Genomic DNA, 20,224 nt, shown 5'->3' with positions numbered 1-20,224 from the left:
ATAATAGTGTCTTTTTATATGAGACACTGTACTCTGTTTCATTAATATACATCATAGCTTAAGTGATTGGTGTACTTTACTGATCTTATAGAAATTATATGCTGTAGTTATTGTGGGACAATGAGAGCATTGTAAATGAACGATTCTCTGTCAAGTGTAGTTCATTTCCAGAAAGATGTTTTCCAGTTTCTAGATATTGGTTTTTTTCAGTTAAAATGGGGTCATTTTTTTTAGAAACTTCAGATGTTTGCATATTACAATAACAACAATATGTGTTTTATCAATGAACGCAGGGAAGTTTTTGATGACTCCTCTTCCTAATTATTTAAGATGTTCTTTCCTTGCACAGCAGTCATAGTTGAGTCAATTGGCATTAAAAATAAAGTCACCTAGAAAAAATATTTTGCCTTCAAGGCTGGGATCGCAAGAATTGTGGCAGTGCTTAGCTGAGTTCACCCTACCCATTTAAGCAATGATTAATAAATCTATAATACCCTGAGCTGTCAATCTTTTAGTTTTCAGAAGCACAAAATCCATTATAGAAATGCTATAATATATGAAAAAGATTAAAATCTTAAATTAAACTTTTCCCCCTACTGCCTGAAAGGATTTAGAACCCAGCAGAAGGCAAGTATATTCGAATGGCATATAATCTACAGTAGGTTTCATTGGAAAGTGACTCATGCTGTATTATAGTTTTGATGATAAATAAAATTTAAGGTACAAAATATTCAGCAACATTATAAATAAATTTAAAACATAAAAATATACTGAAATAGTGTAGGCTTGTGAAGAGCGGTGTGTTTCCCAGAAAAGCTTGTCCTTGTTTCTCTAGACCTTTTCTTTCCCAGCTGCTTGCAGTAGGTTACAAGCCTGCAAGGAGAATCAAGCTCTGTGTAGTACATTTGGTTATGGTGCAATTAGGATTATGCGTACAAAGGTTCATGTATTCCTGAAACCACAGGATCAGAGGGGAGAGGAGGAGGCTGAACATTGTGGCTCTGTATAGGATGCAGGGTTCAGGCATTCACAGGGCTGTAGGAATCATTCTCCTCAGTCAGGGAAAGGCACATGTCCTTCTTCTCAGGTACTGGAACAAACCTTGATCACTTATCTCACTTTTGTGGCTATTTGGTGACTCAATCCCTTCCTCTCCGCCTTCTCATTGTGGGGCAAATTACTGAAGTTTTTAAGCAAAAGTTACTATTGTCTTTATTACAGGGCCTCCGAGCCACTTAAGGGATCTTACAGGAATAGGGAGTACTAACAGCAGAGAAATGATACTAAATGCCACTGATGTTACTAAAAGAGACCCAGTGTACAGAAGCATAAGTAAAGACAGAAGCTAGGAATTAATTCTTCACCCTTTATAATCCTGCCTCTTGCTCATTCTGAGACCTTTGTGCTCCTGGTGTTTTTTTCCCGTGAGGAAAACTGGGGGGGATGCAGGTGGAGGTTTATTTTGAAGGTTCTGATCTTCTGGAATGGTGTACATCCCATTAAGAGGTCCTGTGCATGCAGACATCTGGGGCCACATACATCCCCAGCTTGGTAGGATTAGCCTAAAGAGTCTACAACTTTTTATCCTTATTTATGCCCTTGTGCATGGAGTAACAGGGTGGGGTTTTTCTGTTCTATTTTTTTTCTGTGTATGAATCCTTGTTTCACAGTAGGCTAGGCTGAGACAATACAGGTTTCCCTTAAAAAAACAGAATGCAGCATTACTTATAAGGATTGCCAGGTTTGGCAGTCACTCTTGGATGAGACATTTGTTTTAATTGGTATAGTCTTCATGAAAAGAAATGCTTTTTATTGACCAATTTTTGATGAGAGGGTAGCTGGTCATAGTGTCTTCCTGCCGTGGATATCAGGGATGCTTTGGTATTCTATCTTCTTATCTGCTGTAATAAATTTGGATCAAATAATCACCCTCAAGATTCATTATGAGCATCATATTACACAGGCCTTCCTTTTGGATGGCTTTAATTATAATGTTTCAACATCTGTAGTGTATCTAAATCTTATGACTTTATAGATAAGTAGCATTTCAAAACTCCTGACTTAGCTAAACAGCAAGGTGGCCAAGTAGTGGTTAAAGTGATGGATTCAGAAAAAAATGTTTGACACACCTCACTCACTATGGAAAATAGGACTTTATTTTCTGAAATAGGTATCCCATTATCTTGTGTTGCATTGCCTCAGTGCACAGACCTTAAAGGTATGGTACATTTCACTGATACGCTACAGAAGGGTATGTTACAATTATTATGGAACAACTATTAGTGCCACGGATAGAAACAGAAAAGCTGAATGGGAAAAAAACCCCATACATAATTCTCCCAAGGCATATCCATAAATGTTATTGATAGGTAGGCAGGTGCTACCTATCTTGCATTTCAACTCATTGACAACTCCACCCGTCCTCACTGGGGGCCTCATTCTTCTAGATATCTTCAGTTACTGGTGATACCAGTACCTCAAAAGAGATACCTCAAAAGAGGATTCTGTCCTCTGCACCTAGGTTACTTGCTTCATATTTTAATGATCATCTGGATTAAAATGTCTTCTTTCATTGTGTTGTAACACTCTACTTCATCCACCTCTGGGTTTGCTAATAATTAGAATGAAAGTTGTGTAACATGTCTGGATTCCTACTTTATTGTTCTTAGGATCAAATTTGGTATTTGAATGACATTTATTTGTCTCTTAGCTTTATCTTTTAGCTTCTCCACCTAACCTGTTTTCTCCTTTGTTGGTGGCCTAACAAATTGTCCTGACTTTTGCTAAGCCAGTGTTGTATTTCCTCATTTTTGTTTTCTCCTGTAAATTATTGTTTGTTCCACGTCACTGTGGGAGCTCACCCTCCAAAGTTCTGCTTCTTGAAAGCAGTCAGCATCTCCAGCACTTACTCTTTTCAGAGTCTTGTTGGGAATGCTTGATACAAACAGAATGAGATATCTGGATATTTAAAGCTTAGTGTAAATACTTAATCTCAGGAAGTGGAATAGATTGTTTTATTTTGTGAAGTTAAATATTAAAATATAACTCTACTCTTACTTGTTTTTAAACAAAAAATATGACTTTCTTATTTTAGTATTTGTTTTACTACAAGTGAAACAGTTCAACTATTTTACTTTAATTGTGATTGAGTTTCACATCATATTAAACAATTTTTCAGCGATTGACTTCAAACAGATTTTTTGGTGACCAGTCTGTAAAACAGACTGTGGCTTTTTTCTCCCAATTCTAAGCATCTTGTGCTGCAAATTCTATTTTTGAACTACCCTAGTTTTGAAGTACACAGAGCTGTCAAACCTAATTTGCAGAGTTTTGCACAGAATTGTCCATTAAATGGTAGCCAAATATGCCCACAAAAAAACAAGGTCTAGTTTGATTGACTTGTCCCATTGCAAAGTGTGCACCTGCTGTGAAATGAAGTCGCAGAGAAAAAAAGTGGAATAATTTAACTTTTTTATTTGTAAAGATAATCAGGGTTTTTCTGATTACATCTTAACTTCATAAATGTTAAATAACCTATCAGCATCTAGTTGTTGTAAATTATGAAAAAGAGTATTGCTGGGAATATTAACCAACTATATCCTTGTTCTTTAGTGAACATGAAAATGTGTTATGGCAGGTTGTCATTGTGCTCATGGTAACTTTGACACCAAATAACAAAACTGCCATTTGCACTTAGGGTAAATTGGTTCACTTGTGCTTTTACGGTTCCTTTTATTCTGACATAAATTTATGAACTCTGGAACTAACTGAGTTGTGCGGTTTCCCAGCTGACTTTAACAAATATGCCCATTTCATTTCCTTCAGTCATCAGAGCACACAAGGCAGTAGTTTCAGACTGGCTGCAGATGCTGAAGGGCTAGTCGGGAAGAAAGGGGTTTTTTACAAGTTTCTGTGTTGTATGAGTACATATTTTTTATTTTTCTGATTATAAAGTGATCCTTTGATCTTAGCATTGTATGAATTTCATCAAATTGTAGAAGGATTTCCATTAGAAATTGGAATTTTTCAGAATGTTTACTTAGTTTAATTTACAATTTCATGTTTACTCCCTGAGAATATTTTATCTCCTGAGCATATTTATTATTGGTACCATTCCTAACATATTGCAACACTTCACAGAATTTTAAGATTTTGCATTTTGGTTGTTTGGTTGTTTTTTTTAGCATTTCTGCTGAGATATGGACTGAATGTTGGACATGGATAGGTTAATTATTTTGAAATGAGTGTCCTTTGCTGCATATTGATGGATATGGATTCAGCTGTCTGTGTTTGTATTTAATCTTCCTTAGGAAATCGAGCATTCAGAATAGTTCCAGTTTCAAAAGTTTCAGATGAATTTTGCCTAGAATATATGCACTTGTCAGGTGCACAAAAATGAATTATGTGTCACTTTCATAAGATAGTGGGTTTTTCTGGCTGAAATATTTGGTCTTTCGCCAGGACTGGACAAGAGGAGGACCCTAACTGCAAGATTAAAAAAACGTTTCTATTTGACATGCTGTCTACCATTTCAAGCTCTTACTTTCAGATCTTGTGTTGTGTCCTTTACAGACACCACAATTGTAGGGATTGGGGGGGGGGAGGGCAATATATCTTTAATTACTGGTATAATTAAACAATGCACACTCAAGTGCAGTCTTCCAGAGCATTTCATCTTCCATATATCACAGACAAAAAATAATTTTCTTTGTTGCAGGAGCCATTTACTTCAACATCACCTCTCAGAGGTTTACACTGTAACATCCAGCGTGACTTTAAAAGTTATATTTCTATTATTCCATTCTTAATTATTAGATCTTGGTGTTTCAAGAAAAACTTTTACACTGAAAAAGGAAAATTTTACAGTGAGACTTTTGCACTTTCTGTTTCCTTCTCCCTTCACCTCTTCCAATGACTAATATCAGCATCTTTTTTCTTCCTGTAAGCTGAACAGTTGAATGTGGTTGAAGTCATGCCTCCGCTTCAGGGCTATTTCTTCAGCTTCTTAGCATAATGGTATTTCCTTTGTCTAGCAACTAGTGAGGCAGCAGCATCTTATTTCTTTGGGATTTTTATGTCCTCTTTTTCTTCTGAGAATTGTAAAAACTTGGTATTTCAAAGATTTTTCTGATCTTCCAAAGTATATCAGTTGTTTATAGTACCACAAAGAAACTTGGAATCTCTCTTTTCCTTTTTTTTTTTTTTTTTTGTTAATGTGTATATTCACATACATGATTGCTAAAAAATCCATCTAAAGCATACACAACAGTGGAAAAAATGCTCTTTGTAGCTTCAGGGTAATAGTGTCATGTAGATACTTTATCAGAAACGGACCAAAACCACAATTCGGAGAAAGAATAGAGTTGTTTTCCGAAGCTACAGATGGAAAGATTCTTAAGATCTGGACAAATCTCAAAACTGCTCTCTAGTTCTTGGTGCAATCACAAAGACATCTCTGTTACATCTGAAGTACATGTTGTGTTGAAAGAGAAATGTGCTCTTACCAACCAGATACATCTTGACTCATTTCAGAAAGGTACTTTGTCTACTTTGTACTTTTATCTTTCTTAAGACTGTGCCTTACGTGACCGCAGAATGAAGGAAACACACTGAAGAGACACCCTTTGGTTATTCTCTTGGTTTTATGAAATTGCTGCTGTCTGCATAGAACAGTCTACAGTAGACAAAAAATAAAAAGCCTACAGCCCAATTCCTAATTACAAAACCAAACCAAACCAAATAAAAACCCTTGAGAAGTCATGTGGGAGGAAATGAGAAGATCCAGGAACCTCTGCTGGTCATTCTGAGGGGATGGCATATGGCTTAGCTTGTTCTCATGGAGGAACTGATTTTTTCAGCTTCTCAACAGAACTAGAAAATTAGGAATTGACAGCACGGGAAGAGGAATCGATGGGGAAAAAGGTTGAATTAAAATAGTACAAATTGGGGTTTTTTTCTTCAACAAATACTAAAAACTGATAATTTGTTTTTATATCAGTTGAAATGATATGTTTCTTGGTTCAGGCTAGTGCGTTGTCCTTTTCTGGTATAGCAGGCTAAGAACCTACAGTCAGCTACTGCTGCTGGGCTAAAAAGAGATAATTTGTTGAATGGTGGCAATTTACTTTTTTGATCATATGACTCTATATTCAAATACCAGTGCTTAGCAGCTGTTGCCTCTCCAAAATAAATAAATAAAAGCTTCCTGGTTCCCAGTGATAAGGTCACTCTTCCCAGAACTAGCAATTGCAACATAGGCATTGACTGAATTGAATTTTGATTTTTAACTAAGAACCATAATGTCTGTCTTCCAGTTGTGATCTGCAGATGGATCTGTTTCAGTTTATATTTAAATGGTTGTAGTTTCCAAAAGAGGCAGTAGGTAAAGCCTCCAGAGGGGGCTTACATTTAAAATTGCATATGATGAATGCCTCTTTGAAGTTGTCCCGCACTGTTGTTAGTATTTCAGATAATCACTGGTTCTTCTGTGTTTCACAACAGGGATATTCATTGTCAATGTGCCTTTGGAATACAGTATCTTACTAAATACTAGCAGTCCCACTCTACTGGTGAAGCCCGTTGGACGCGCACGTTTTGCTTTTGTGGATGGCCTAGATCCCTACACCCTGTATGAGATAAGAATACAAGCATGCCAGAATGGTAAGATGATTTCAAAAGACTCACCTCTGTGACTGGAAGGGAATGGAGATTTTCCAGATAGATTCAACTCAGCAAAACAGATAAAACCTTATTCCTACATGGGAGTGAAATGTTTAACTAGTAAAAAGAAAGCCTAGCACTGAATGAAGCATTAACTATTTCTCCATGTTATATCATTAATATTTTAAATTGAGATTTAAAAAATGTATTTTAGGTAGTATGTGCCATTTTCTTAAAAGCTCTTCACAAATAGCTTAACAATTTTTGAAAATGTGCATACAGAACAAAATCAGTTCTGTAACTGTTCACCAAGAAGTGGTAATCATAAAGACTGTAGAGAAGAGGCCAAATATTACAAAATTCCTTGACTTTAATGGAAATTTTCAAACTCCTATTGAAATAAGTCTTTCTAAAATGACACTTTGGAAACAATTCTCTCCTCACATGCACTGGTGAAAATCAGGAGTAAATTCATCAGTGAAGTTGCGGTAATTTAAATAAGTGTTTGATAATGAAATGAGGTGAAATGAGGCACTATTTCATCAGGAGCTTCTTTACTTGACATTCATTTGCTTTTACTGTATATTTTGTTGAGGAAGAAGCTCTCATCACTAAGAAAACTTCTGGTTTTGTAGGTGGGTGTGGAGTGGGTGGTCAAACATATTCAAGAACTGCTGAAGCACCTCCTAGAGAACTGAGTCCACCTATCGTTAAAGCAATAGGATCTGCACTTATTGAAGTGAAATGGGCACCACCTAAGAAACCAAATGGCATCATTACTAACTACTTTATTTACAGGTAAATGCTTTTATCACCTCAGTTTCTTAGGCTTATTGAGCTGTTAATTACTTTATTCTGTGTTATACTAGGACGTGAAAAAAAGTGTACAAGTATATGGTAAAATATATATTGCCATTCGAATGCTAAGATAATATGCTTAGATAAGGATGTTAAGAGTAAGAGATGAGACAAGAATCATCTGCCTGATTTACAAATGACACAAAGCAGGGGAAAATATATTTTTAAAAATTCAAAGGGAAAGACAAAAATAGTGAGAATATCTATCTTTCAGTGTTTACCCAGACTACTAGGTACAGTCTTCAATCCCATCTGATAGACAGTTGAGAGTTTTGGAATGGAAACAGGAGTAATTCAGCATTTCTGAGATTTTTAAAAGCAAAAAAAGGTACCTAGGTGCCTAATACAGATCAATTTTCCAAGATAACTTATGTTCCTGTTTGTAAGTAAGTAATCTGGAGTGTGATTACAGTGCATCTATTTATGTTCCTTGGTGTTTGTATACAGCTGCCATGTCTAGATGGCTGACTGACATGTCCTCACTCCCTGTGAGGAGCTCCATAAGTTCTGTGTAAGGATTTTTCTATATCGATAGCTGTGTTTAGTGAAGTGTCAAAGTAGCAGAGCACTGACGTCTGCTGTGCCCATTGACCCTTTTTTAAAAGCTCGCGGAAGGGACCTTCTTGAATAGTTTCAGAAAGAGAATATAAAACTCAAGCCGTGTATTGGAGAGGAATTTAAACTCTGATGTTCCTGGTTTTCCCACTCTAAATATGTGTGGCAAACACACGCTAGGCTGAACCTAGCCTCCCACAAAGAGTTTGGGACATTTTATTATATTAGAGATGTGATTGAGAAGACAGGGAATTGAATTACCTTTTGAAATCAGCAGTGATAATTAATATAAATTCACTTTTGCCTTAAACACATTAGTAGACTCTAAAAAAATCCAACTGTCTTGAAATATCCTTTTGTTTGCTTTTTTTTTAATTGTCTGATCAAAAAACCCAAGTCCCTCCCCTGTATAAAGAGAAATAAAGTGTATGTTATAGCCCAAGACATGTCTTCACTCTGTTGGTTTTGTAAATAAAGCTGATGATTACCGCTGCTATTCCATGGCAGCCATAGAAAGGAAAAACAGGAAATATAATGCAGAAAGCCTGCTTCAGTGAAAAATACTGTAAATTGAATTTGACAGCATTTGATGGCATTTGATTATTCTAGTCACAGCCAAACAATGATATAAAGAGTAATATGAAACAGAATGTGTTACTGCCTAGCAGACTCAAAAGCAATAAACCTTCCTCCAATGTGACACAATCACTTCACAATCATAATTGTAGCCTGTTTGATACCTCTGAGTACAGCAGAAGGGCACTGACTGACATAGATACATTTTGTTTTTTATTTAAAGTGAAATGAAAATGGCGCACTGGGGCTCCAGATACAATCGTTATATTCACCTACATAGGCATGAATCACTTGGCAGTTATTTCAGCTGAAGTTTAAATGTGCTTAGACAACAACAATATCAAATCTTTCTCAGATAGCTGCAAAAAAATCAGAAATGGGATGTAAACACATAGTTCTTTTTCATTCTGTAGCCACACATAGCCTTACATTGTTATAGCAGCAAGACTGCAGTATTTCTATGGGAGGTTATGGCATGTAATTTCTTCTTCATCATGCTACTCTTCCTTACTGCATCACCACCAAAATAAATTAATTTAACTCAAAACCTGGAATGCTTGGGGAGCTAGTGTGCGTGCAGGTCTTTGCATTAAAATGGCAGGACTCATGTTTTCCTCTAGAATCATAAAAGCACCTGCAAGTTTTCAGCCATTTTGTTAGAAACCAGAAAATTAAAATGTTAGTTTATGATAAAAGAGACTGTGACAATTTTTTTTTTTTTTTTTTTGATTCATATAGCAGTTTTAAATACAGATTTGAGGTGTTTAAACTTTTCTAGCAAGGACCACAACTTAGAAGAGATTGTGAATGAGAAAAGATCTGGTTCATGAGACAATCACCCAATCTACTTCTCTTCCCATTCATCATTACATAACATCCCTGTCACAACCACAGAAATTGCTAGTCTAGAAAAATAATATTATGGAAATAGGGGATGTATTTCTTGCTGTATTTTAATAGGATATAGGTCACATCAGCTAATAGAACTGCTCTCTGTTGACCACCAGCATGCACTGTGTACGATGCATGAGAAGACTCTTAAAGAAATATTGCCTGTAAAATTGTAAATGTTTTTGTTCATATCTTGTTAAGGGAGTGTCTGAATTTCTGTCAAAGTGTCTATGTCATGTTTGGTAAGTTTTTGTTATTTAGTATATATATGTGAGATTGTAATGTATCTCTCATTAGCTGAACAATCCTGATGGTGAAAATGTAGCAGAAAAATCAACAGGCAGTTTAAGACAGAGGACATGTCTCAGTGGCTGTTGACTGTGGTAACTTGCAGCGTAGAGGCTTATAGGCTGACTCTTTATGATTAATTCAATTCATTGCTTACCCTTACACCCTTAACCATGAGCTGCACCAAAGACAGCTTCCAAGGCACATGTACTAGTAGACGTTTTAATATAAGAATCTTTATGGATGTCATTGAATATAAGAACTCCTGAAGGGTTTTATTTATACCTGTAATTGATATAATACCTAATCTAAACTAGCATATTACATGCAATAATCTCAAATACCTTTTGTTCACTTTTTTCATATCAAAACTTGTAAAAAAAAAAACCAAACTACATTAATATAGATTTGTTGAATCCAAATGTTAAGTGAGGCTGCTTTGTTTAATTGGATGTGAAACTGTAGAGGGGGAGCATTGTTGATGTTGCATTATTCCCCTACATTTGACAGTGTGATTCCCCAATCATTTGCATTTTACCCTAGGACTTCTCAGTGTTTCTAGAAACAGCTTACTACCACTCTGGTAAGGAAAACAGGAGGCACTGCTAAAACATGTACTTCTGTTGCACGGTGAAAGGTAAACATGTAAAGAATATTTCTGGGTTGACCTGCAAGACCTCAGGCATTCGCTGAGTCTCGTTCCACATAAGACAGCTGAGGGGTGAGTGTTGCAGTTATCATTGCTGCAGCCCTCTGCATACAGCTCTATAGTTATCTGTCACAAAGAAGATTATATTCTCTTCTTTATGTCATCTGGCTCAGATTGGCAGTGGGGCAGGGAGAATTTGCCCTTATAAAAATAGCTGTATCTGAGCATCTTTAAAATGAATGTAAGCAGCAAATCAGACTATGCAGATTAAGAGGCAGCTTCCAGCTCTTGGAAGTGTTATTCTCCTTTCAGTTCATTGTACATAAGAAACACTTCCAGTTAAATGAGCAGTTGAATCTTAAATCTTAAGACGATTGAAATGATTACAGACTGTTCAACCACTTCTGTTCAAAGTTTATTCATACATGAAGATATTCTGGTTTTTATCACTACAGATGGAACCATTTACCTAACCATAAGTTTCATTCATTAAATATTCAGCAGTAATAAGATCTAAATACTTAACCAGACTACATTGTACAGCTTTGCTTGTGGATGAGCTTACAGTTGGTGGCATATTTGATCTTTCAGTGTGAAAAAACTGTTTATCACAGAGTTTCAAAAATTTATAAAACATAAATTTGTGTATTCATTTAAGTGTCATACTGCTTGGTCAGACAAGACATTAAATGTGCCTTTATCACACTAAAATATACTCTTTTTTCACTTATCTGCAGAGGTTTTTTTAGGCATCTATTTGAGTACACAGGGAAAATACTATATTTTTAGATGCAGCAGAAAGACGTAGTGATTCACCTTTTAGAATTATGTGCCTCGCATTAAGTCAGTGAACAGCATCTAAGGGAGAGTTCTGCATAAGGCTTAATTTGCCATTACAATAGAGAATGGGGAAGTGTAATAAAAATAGCTGATGGAATTTTAAGGTCAATGGGAAATTTTGTACCCCAACTCTTCCACACATTTTATTGTAAGAGAGAGAATTTCTAGGGAATGTTTCCTTCCTGATCTACCTGCAGTTCCTCACCCAGTTCTGCCAATCAGTTCTCAACATCTTATAATTTGTGATCTTATAATCAACATATCTTATAATTTGCCTATTTCACTACACTAGAAACATTGTACCTCGAAACTCTCTGTCCATATAGCCTGCTTATCTCAGAGTTTAGCAAAAATTCTTTAGTTTCATATAAGAAATTAATGCATTTGTGCATGCCCTATATATGCATATACACACATATAAGGGTATGGCATACCCTTAACACAAAGGATGAATAAACACCTGTGTACACACATCCATTCGTTAATTTGCATGTAAATACCTGGGTATATATTCTTACAAGCAGCTAAGATTATAAATTTTAAGAAATTGTTGCATTTTATATTGTTAAAGTAATTCCTGAGTTGATCTAACAAAATAAAATCCGACAGAATTCTGTGAAATACAGATTTTCTCTTGCCAAAGAAATGTTCTTCAGCTTCTGTGTGTGTGTAGCGATGATGACATCCAGTAGTCAGACAAACCAATTTTATTTCTGCAAAATTTCCCTACTTGCAGTAGAAGTGGCAGATAATGTAATTTGGTTTTTGTTGTTGGCATGGAGGGTGAAAGTGCTTTTATGTTCTGCAAAGGCCAAGGTTCTTGTGAAGAGTAGGGGAAATACTTAAATTCATGAGCAATACAGCACAACCGTCATTGAGATTTATCACAGTGTTTAAATGTAACCAACTTAATTTCACACAAACATTTTCATGCCAAGTGTAAGAATTGATTTGATAACTCTGTTTTGAAGAGGAGTGCTTGCCTGATTACAGCTGTTATAAATTGTATACTAGAAGGGGTCACATAAGAAAAGGGGCTGAGGATCATCTGAGATCTCCTCTGATACTCAGAATATCACCAGGTCCAACACAGGCAGATCTGTAGTAGGAATGCTATATATACATATGTATGTATGTATATGTATGTGTGTATGTATACATACAGATACATATACCTGTGTACAAAATTAAAAACCTATTGTGCCAAAAACCTATACAGTGAATTGTCTTCATGTGTCTTAAGTTTGCATTTTTAAACAAAAACAGCATTGAAAAAAATATGTAGTTTATTACAGAAAGCACTACTTGTGATATTTTAATGAGTTTTTGTGGTAGATCTGCAAATTCTGCTATGTTTATGCACAAGGGATTACTTATTCCATTCACAAGAAGAAATGGGATATTTATTGTGTGCAAACCACAATTTAAAAGTGCATGACTTTTTAGTTTTTGAGGGCATGATAGAATATTTATTCCTCGTTTACTAGGTAATATTTTTCTCAAGTAAATTGGTCCTAAGTTTTCCAGAAATGAGAGATCCTGAGGTGAGCACCTCCATAAATAGTTTTATTTTCAGAGAAGTTGAAAACTTGCACCCATATTGCAATTCAAGTCATTGTTTAACAACTGCATATAGATTTAAAATTTCACGTTATAAATTTTGTCTCATATTTGATGTGTTCTATCCTAAAAGGACAATATGCTTTTGTATTGCTACTCTGCTTCTGTGGACTGTGACAGCACATTTGTTTGACGTGGTTTATGGTATTCTTCTAGATAAAGGTTAATAAATGAGTGCCTCAAAAATCTCCTCTTCACTACTCAGCACCTAACACAAGCTTAGGAAAGTGCTTTTAAGGTGCAAAGATAGGTAGGCAATTCCTTGTGTGTGTGATGTGTAGAAGTAAGTTCTGTACTCTTCTGAGATAAAGGTTGAACTTAAAACTTTAGGATCTAGTGCCATGGGACTCTTAAAGTTATTTTCAATTCTAAACACATTGCCTTTAATTTAATTTCAGACGTCCTGTGGGCAGTCAAGAAGAGCTGATTTTGTTCATCTGGGCTGAAGGAGCTTTGGAATTTATTGATGCGTCTGAGGCTCTACAGCCTTTTACTCTCTACGAATATCGTGCCAGAGCTCAAAATTCTGTTGGGTCAGTGGACAGCCTGTGGGCTTCAACCCAAACTCTGGAGGCTGCCCCATGGGGCATGGGAGCCCCTTGGGCACAAGCAACAAGCGCATACTCAGTGCGGTTGAACTGGACCCAGCCTGTTTCTCCCAATGGTGTTATATCTCTGTATCGAGTAGTCTATCAAGAAAAACGCAGTGATCCAACATTTAGCATCCCAGCTGTTACAGCACTAACCGTAACGGTAAGAACTGGACCACAAAACCATTTTTAAGTTGTTTTTATTCTGCTTTAATCTCTGTGGTATTTTGAAATCTAACACTGATTGGAAAAGCGGTGTTTCCAATTGCCACTAGTTTTGTTGGTTTAAATTTTGTGTTTGGCGCAATGCAGACTGAAATATTTCATATAAATATCTAATTCCTGGTAGAGGCAGGTAGATTACCTGAAAGTATAGGTGGGTCACATCTGGAGGAATTAAGCTCATGCATTGAACTTTGTCAGCCTCGCTGTGAAAATATTGTCCTGAGCTTTTTGTCTGGCTGTCGAAATAGTTTCACAGGATCTGCACAAAGAACAACAAAATCAGTCCTCCGTGTACTATTCTAGTTTTGTAATTCAGTTGGAATCACAAAGAGAATAAATTCATTACTAATTACATAATTCATATATGCAGCGCATTTGCATGTTCCTCTCTTAATCAGTAATAAAAGCAGATCTAAGTTTATTTTCATTACATGTACTTATATTAGAATGTTACTTTGCACTGCTAACATGTCTTTCCCTTCAAGGGACTTTCCAAACATGAATGTCTGTGTATATTACATTTCTATTAAGTATGTGGAGGGACAGACGCAGGAAAGGGCAGGTTGTTTTGTGAACTGACTATCAACATTATGTAAATCAGTGACAGAAGTGGTTATGGTTTGTGCAATTACCACTGCTCCTCCCAATTATATATTACATTCTAGTCTTTCTGTAGAAAGACAGCTTATAGATGGTTGAACTGAACTGCTGTATATCAGTATATCTGCTCTACTTGGCCGTCTCCTGAAAATAAGTTTTAGAAACTGTTTAAGGAGGTTGTAATAAGATTGGGTGTCCTCAGCAGTGCCACCTCAATTTCATAAACCTAGAATTTTCCCTAAATTATATTCATAGGTCATAGTTGTATTGAATAACACCAGAAATCCCCTAAATTCTTAACTACCTCAATTACAAAGTATCTGTTTGACAATCAAGTAGAATCCTAAAGAGCTTTCTCTGGAATACCCAATAGTAACCTTTACGTGACTCCCTTAATCAAGTCTAGACACAGCAAGGTGGGAGAAGTTTCCAGCTCAGTAGTCTTACATACTCTTGATCATATGGTTCCAAAGCAGTTTTGTGTCTAGCTTCCTGGAAGCCTAAATGGATTAAGTTTGTAATACATCTTTTTCTGAAAAAGAAAACAGGTCCTGAACTGAATGATAGGAATAAATACTTTTGGCTTCTGAAATAGTTGCATTCACATTGCACGGTATGTTAGGTTTTAAAAAGTAGATTGGGATTTTAGAATTACTGAACTTCAGTAGGATTTTGGTACTTAGCTCCCTTAATTTGTTTTAAAAAATAATCACAATCATAATTGTGATGGGACACCTAAGATTTTAAAACCAGTGAAATGACAGGGCTTCTCCTAACACTCTGCCTCAGCAGCATGCAATGTGTTGCTGAGCATTGGAATTGACCTGACCGGTCATGCATTGCAAAGTCTTCTAAGCATGCCAACAACAACAGAAAATGTCCAAGATGGTTGTATTGTGGGTAATAAAACCTACCAAAATGGCCTTTTAAATAATGTTGCCACAGCGTGTTTCTTTAACAGCATCAGTTAAAAGCTTTTTAAATTAACAAGTTATTATTTACTGGATTAGTATTTTCCTGGCTCCAAAAACCTTTATTTTCCCCAAACACTATCCTGAATCAAAATGACATTCTGGCAGCATATGTATAGCTGTTCTACTGGCATTACAGCAAAGCTGACTTGCGTGTTTTTTCTACTGTCCTTTATCATGAACATTTAACAATTATTATTTTTGTTAGCCTTTTTTATATTGAAATATTATACTACCCTTTTGAGAGAAATCTTTCTCCACAGCTCTTCCATCAATTGCACTCACTTTAAGCTGTTGGAACTACATTAACTCAGTAGAGTTGTTGCTGATTTATACCAAGGAGCTGAGGTCTGAATCCTACCTCTTCTGAATATAGCAGAACAGCTAAAGCTTTGAGTCAAAGTTATTGACATGAAAAGCACAGAGTCCTGTTATCAAAGATATCTTCAGGAGGTCAGGTCAATTATCCTAGCAGGCAAAAACCTGGACACCAACTTTCAAAGTTATAACCCCTTAAAAATAGAATTTTATCATGAAATTGCTGATATACCCTTAACTACAGCTTTGTGAATGAGACACTTTAATTAAAATGTAATTTTATTGAAGGAACTAGCATTCCAATGATTAAACTTCTGCCCCTTTAAAATATAGCTTTCCAGGGGTACTAGGCTAAATCATTTAATCTCCTAAAGCATCTCTATCGGAGCTCCCTCGTGGGATACACCATTAGTCATTCTCTCACACAAGCTTCCATGTTACAAGCAAGACTTAAAGTATTAAGCGAGCAATGAGTTTGGTCCTTTATTTAATCTGTTAGACTCCATTCTTATCCCATTAGATTATTCCAGAAAAAAAGCAGTGCTAGAATCACAGTAGCCCGTCCCACCCTTGTGCTTGTCGGTTGCTCCCTGGTTGCCTGCCACAGGACATAAAGCTTGACCAAAACCTAGAGTAGAAGTGCAGTCCTTGTGATGCTGCAAAATACAAATTAAACTCTCGCTAATATCCCTACAGGCTGCTCTAATTTGACAGCTTCGTTTCCATCCATTTCCAGATCCAAATGAGAAGCATCTTATGGGTTTTCAAACCATTTGACAGACTTAACCACTCTACCTTCCCAAAATGCAGCTATTCGCCCCCCAGTTAAGGCGCATTAATCTGTATTTGAATTAATGTGTCAAAGGTATGGTTGTAAAGGTAAGGTTATGACTGACCCCTTGAAATTTTACACTGCCTATGGAGATAAAAATGAGAACTTAGTTCTGAGGGCAAAAGCTGCTGCCAGTCAAATGAAAGGAGGATCTCTGTGCACCATTAGAAGCAAGCGAAGTACACGTGAGCCATTTTGATGCTTCACAGTTGAAAAGCAGTGTCACCCATTTCCCTAGCTTGTTTGGCCGGGAGTGTAGTGACAGATGTTAGGTGACAGCAAGTTAAACTGACATGCTGGTTTATTTGCAGAACAAAGTCAAGTCAAGACTGGTTACAGCAGTACGAGTGTCTCCTGCAATGTCTTCCCAGTTCATCTTAACCCTCTAAAGCAAGAAAGATATTTAGTTTCTTATTGACAGCATTAATATGAGACAGATGTGTTTATAGAGGAATGAATTGACAGTAAGTTCTCATTTACAGAAATATGCATAAAGTGACTAGATTGTCAAAGCAAGATTCTCACTCTTGTGAACTTAGGGCTTAATCTTGTGAACATAGGACCCAGAACTGATTTCATTATAAAGCCAGTACCTGCCACATGGCATCAAATCATCACAGCTCTTCAACTGTTGTATACCAAATGTTGCTGTAAGGTAAAACTGTGGGTTAGTTTGGACTTTTTCTTGGTAGGTGTTTTTTGGGTGTGTAGTGCTGTTTCTCCCATGATAATTATATCAAGTATTTGGTTGTTTATAATGAGCAGGAGAATTCAAAGCCAAGATGAGTAAAAAAATCTAAGAATATGTACCTGTTAGAATGTGCTTGGAGAAGGAGAAGCATCCAGAGATGAGGGCTGTAAAGAAAAATTATGCCTGATATGGGCAGTGACTCCCATTATTATTATGTGAAATCAAGGCCTTGGTGTGTCAAATCCACCTCAGCAGATTGTAACTAAAAGTACAATGTGTTTGTTACAGGATGCAAGAGAGAGATATAAGCGTTATAGGCCTTATTCCTGGAAAATCCTACACCTGTGCCTATCTAGAAGCACAGGTCTACTCACAATGTGTTTTGCAGCATGGGGCTTTCAGGCTAAATTTATCCTACAAGGCTTTTTTTGCATAGCTATGTCAGCTTGGGGTGTGAAAAATTAACACATCTCTTAGCTGATATCACTGCACCAGCAAAGCTTCTGGTTTGGATGTAGCTATGCTAGCAGTTGAGAACACATGTTGGCTTATCTTACGTTATTTGGGGAGATGGTATATGACTACACTGGCCAAGTTCCTCTTGGCAGATGCTTCGACTGTGGTAGGGAAATCTGTAGACATATTGCAGAATAGAAATAATAATAGAGACTTTGGTAGGAGGATGAGGCTTTGGCTTGCATGATTATGTTCTTATAACCAGACAGTAATTTTCATATCGAATATATAACCAGAGTAAAACTAATAAATAAAGCTTACTTGCTGAAAAACTATATATAAAATACATCAGAACTAATCTTTAAGTGGCCAGTACTACCATATACACACACCTCCTATGCAGAATTTTACAGATACTTGGAACCTTGCATCCAGAATTAGTTCCTTTCTATTCATCACATTCAGAAATACTTAAGAGAATCCGTATGGGATCCTCCATTTCTGTTCCCTCATATAGACCAGTGAACGTTTGGCAGCATTAGAGATGAGATACTACGTAGTCATTAACTACCTTATACATAACATTATTCAGTAGTCCAATATGCAGGACTGTACATGACCACTTCCTTATAAAAGGAGGAATGAAGATCGTAGCCACAAAAATAAGAAAAAGATATGCCAAAGAGAGGGACTGGTGAAACTTTTTTACACATGCCTATTTTAGGTACCTGGGAAATGGACTGCACTCTAAGAAAACAAGATGAAAGTAAATGGAGGAATCCCTGCACACACCATAAATTGAGAAGATGTGCTACTTAGCAAAGAATGAAAGCTGTAAACGGCAGTGGAGGGCAAAAGTTAATTAGGCTACTGTGCTGCTGTTACTGAGTGGAAAGTATCCACAACCAGAAACAAGATGGCTGCTCAGCAGTGCCCTAATACAGCCAAAAGATCATATCCTTAGCTCTGCAAGGGCTTATGGGTTAGGGGGAAATCATACACAGATGACTAATTTTTTTATGGTTCACAGCCGATCAAAGTGAAATTCAGCAGCTGTTCAGGACAAGTGACCACTCTAACGGCTGTAATATAACCTGCTAAATAGAGAGGGAATTGCATGAGAGCAAGAGGTTAGCTGTGATTATCGGCAGGTGAGTGCTTTATTGAAGTTGAAAGACCATTAACATTGATGGAGTAATTATTTCAACTTGAAAGTAATTACCTTGATGGGTGATAACTTCACCAGTGTTCCCAGCTCTGATTGGACCAAACAATTGTGAACTCTTGAAGCCTAGAAAAATATTACAACAATACTGCAATGTTTAAATTACTGAAACCACTGTTAGAGTATTTTAATTATGCCTAACAGTGAAAAGATTTTAACTTACAACAACTGGTGACCTCTCATGTATAGAGACATTTGCTTTCTAATTCCAATGAAATGACCCACACCTACTATGTGTGTGCTGTATGTGATGGGTTTGCAAATGAATCATTTGATTTAAATGCAGTTTTTAAGATTCAAAGCCTCGTTAGCACAGTTTCAGGAAGGGCTTGTACTGGAATTGCTGTAATTGTTTTATTTGCCAGGAAAGCCCAATAATATAAAATGCTTCCCAGTTTTAATCTCTAGATCTGTTAAGCTTACACGGGATGAATGCAGGACAAGTGCTCCTTCACATTGAAGGCTTCTAAAAAAACCCAAAAACCTGTGTGAGGCAATCTGTGTCTCACAGATTCTGTTGTTTCCATGCTGCTGGAGAATATGCTGGATTTGGCACTACAACTCTGTTTAAATAAGCATTTGGATTGGCACTACAATACCCCTCCAGAAACTGATTAAGTGCTTCAGTAAGCCCCACCTATCAAGACAGACATGTAGAATTGCCTAATTAGAGCAGAAAGGATGAAATGGATTGTTGCACAACTTTGATGATTTTGAAGTACTGTGGTACTAGAACTGGATGAGAATGGTTAGAGAGAAAGAGAGAGGCTTCAGCTCTTCTGTTTGTACCAGCCTTGCTGTAACCAAGGCCACTTCAGTATCTCATGGATGCTTTAGGCAGCCACAGAAACGTAGCTTTAGACCCTGCTGGGAATCTGCCAAGAATCAAAGAATCCTTGTGAGATAGGATGCGGGGTAACAAGGAAAGGTTTGTCTGGTGCCTGTGAGGTCTTAATGTGTTGTCAAGCTACTGGCAGCTTGAATAGTGAAGGTTACAGGAAAGGATTTTCTTTCACTGCATTTTTTCTTGAATATTTTCTCCCTAATTCAGTGTGCAACATGAAGTTAACATACCTTTGCCCTTCAATAAATTTTTGCACCAGAAGTAGAAACATTGATAGGGTATGTCTGACCATGTCTATTCGCACACTGTAGATTGACTAGACCAGAGTGCATGGATCAATAGGTAATTTTTTCTACAAATAAATGAGTTACCTGTTTGGAAATATCTGGTGTATTTAATCCTTGAATTTCTCCTTGTGCAAGATCCAGTTTTCATCCATTCCATAGGTCTTTTTTTCATGAGCGCAACACATGTAGAATTAGGTCTTTTGAGGGATATTTACAATGTCTGACTTCAGGCATCTAATTTAGGAGCA

The 20,224-nt window shown here is 36.6% G+C and overlaps 1 protein-coding gene across 1 annotated transcript in view; it reads left to right on the top strand.

Moving 5' to 3' along the window:
• The window catches only part of USH2A (usherin), a 390,721-nt gene that overhangs the window by 323,863 nt on the left and 46,634 nt on the right, over nucleotides 1-20,224 (top strand). Inside the window, exons 58-60 of the mRNA XM_074166292.1 lie at nucleotides 6,502-6,660; nucleotides 7,296-7,458; nucleotides 13,336-13,690. Coding sequence (XP_074022393.1) covers nucleotides 6,502-6,660; nucleotides 7,296-7,458; nucleotides 13,336-13,690 — 677 coding nt within the window. The remainder of the gene's footprint in view (nucleotides 1-6,501; nucleotides 6,661-7,295; nucleotides 7,459-13,335; nucleotides 13,691-20,224) is intronic.

The sequence above is a fragment of the Numenius arquata genome, chromosome 2 (assembly GCF_964106895.1).
Source record: "Numenius arquata chromosome 2, bNumArq3.hap1.1, whole genome shotgun sequence".
NCBI lineage: Eukaryota > Metazoa > Chordata > Aves > Charadriiformes > Scolopacidae > Numenius > Numenius arquata.
Note: the sequence above shows the minus strand (reverse complement) of the source record. Positions and strands in the feature narration are given on the sequence as shown.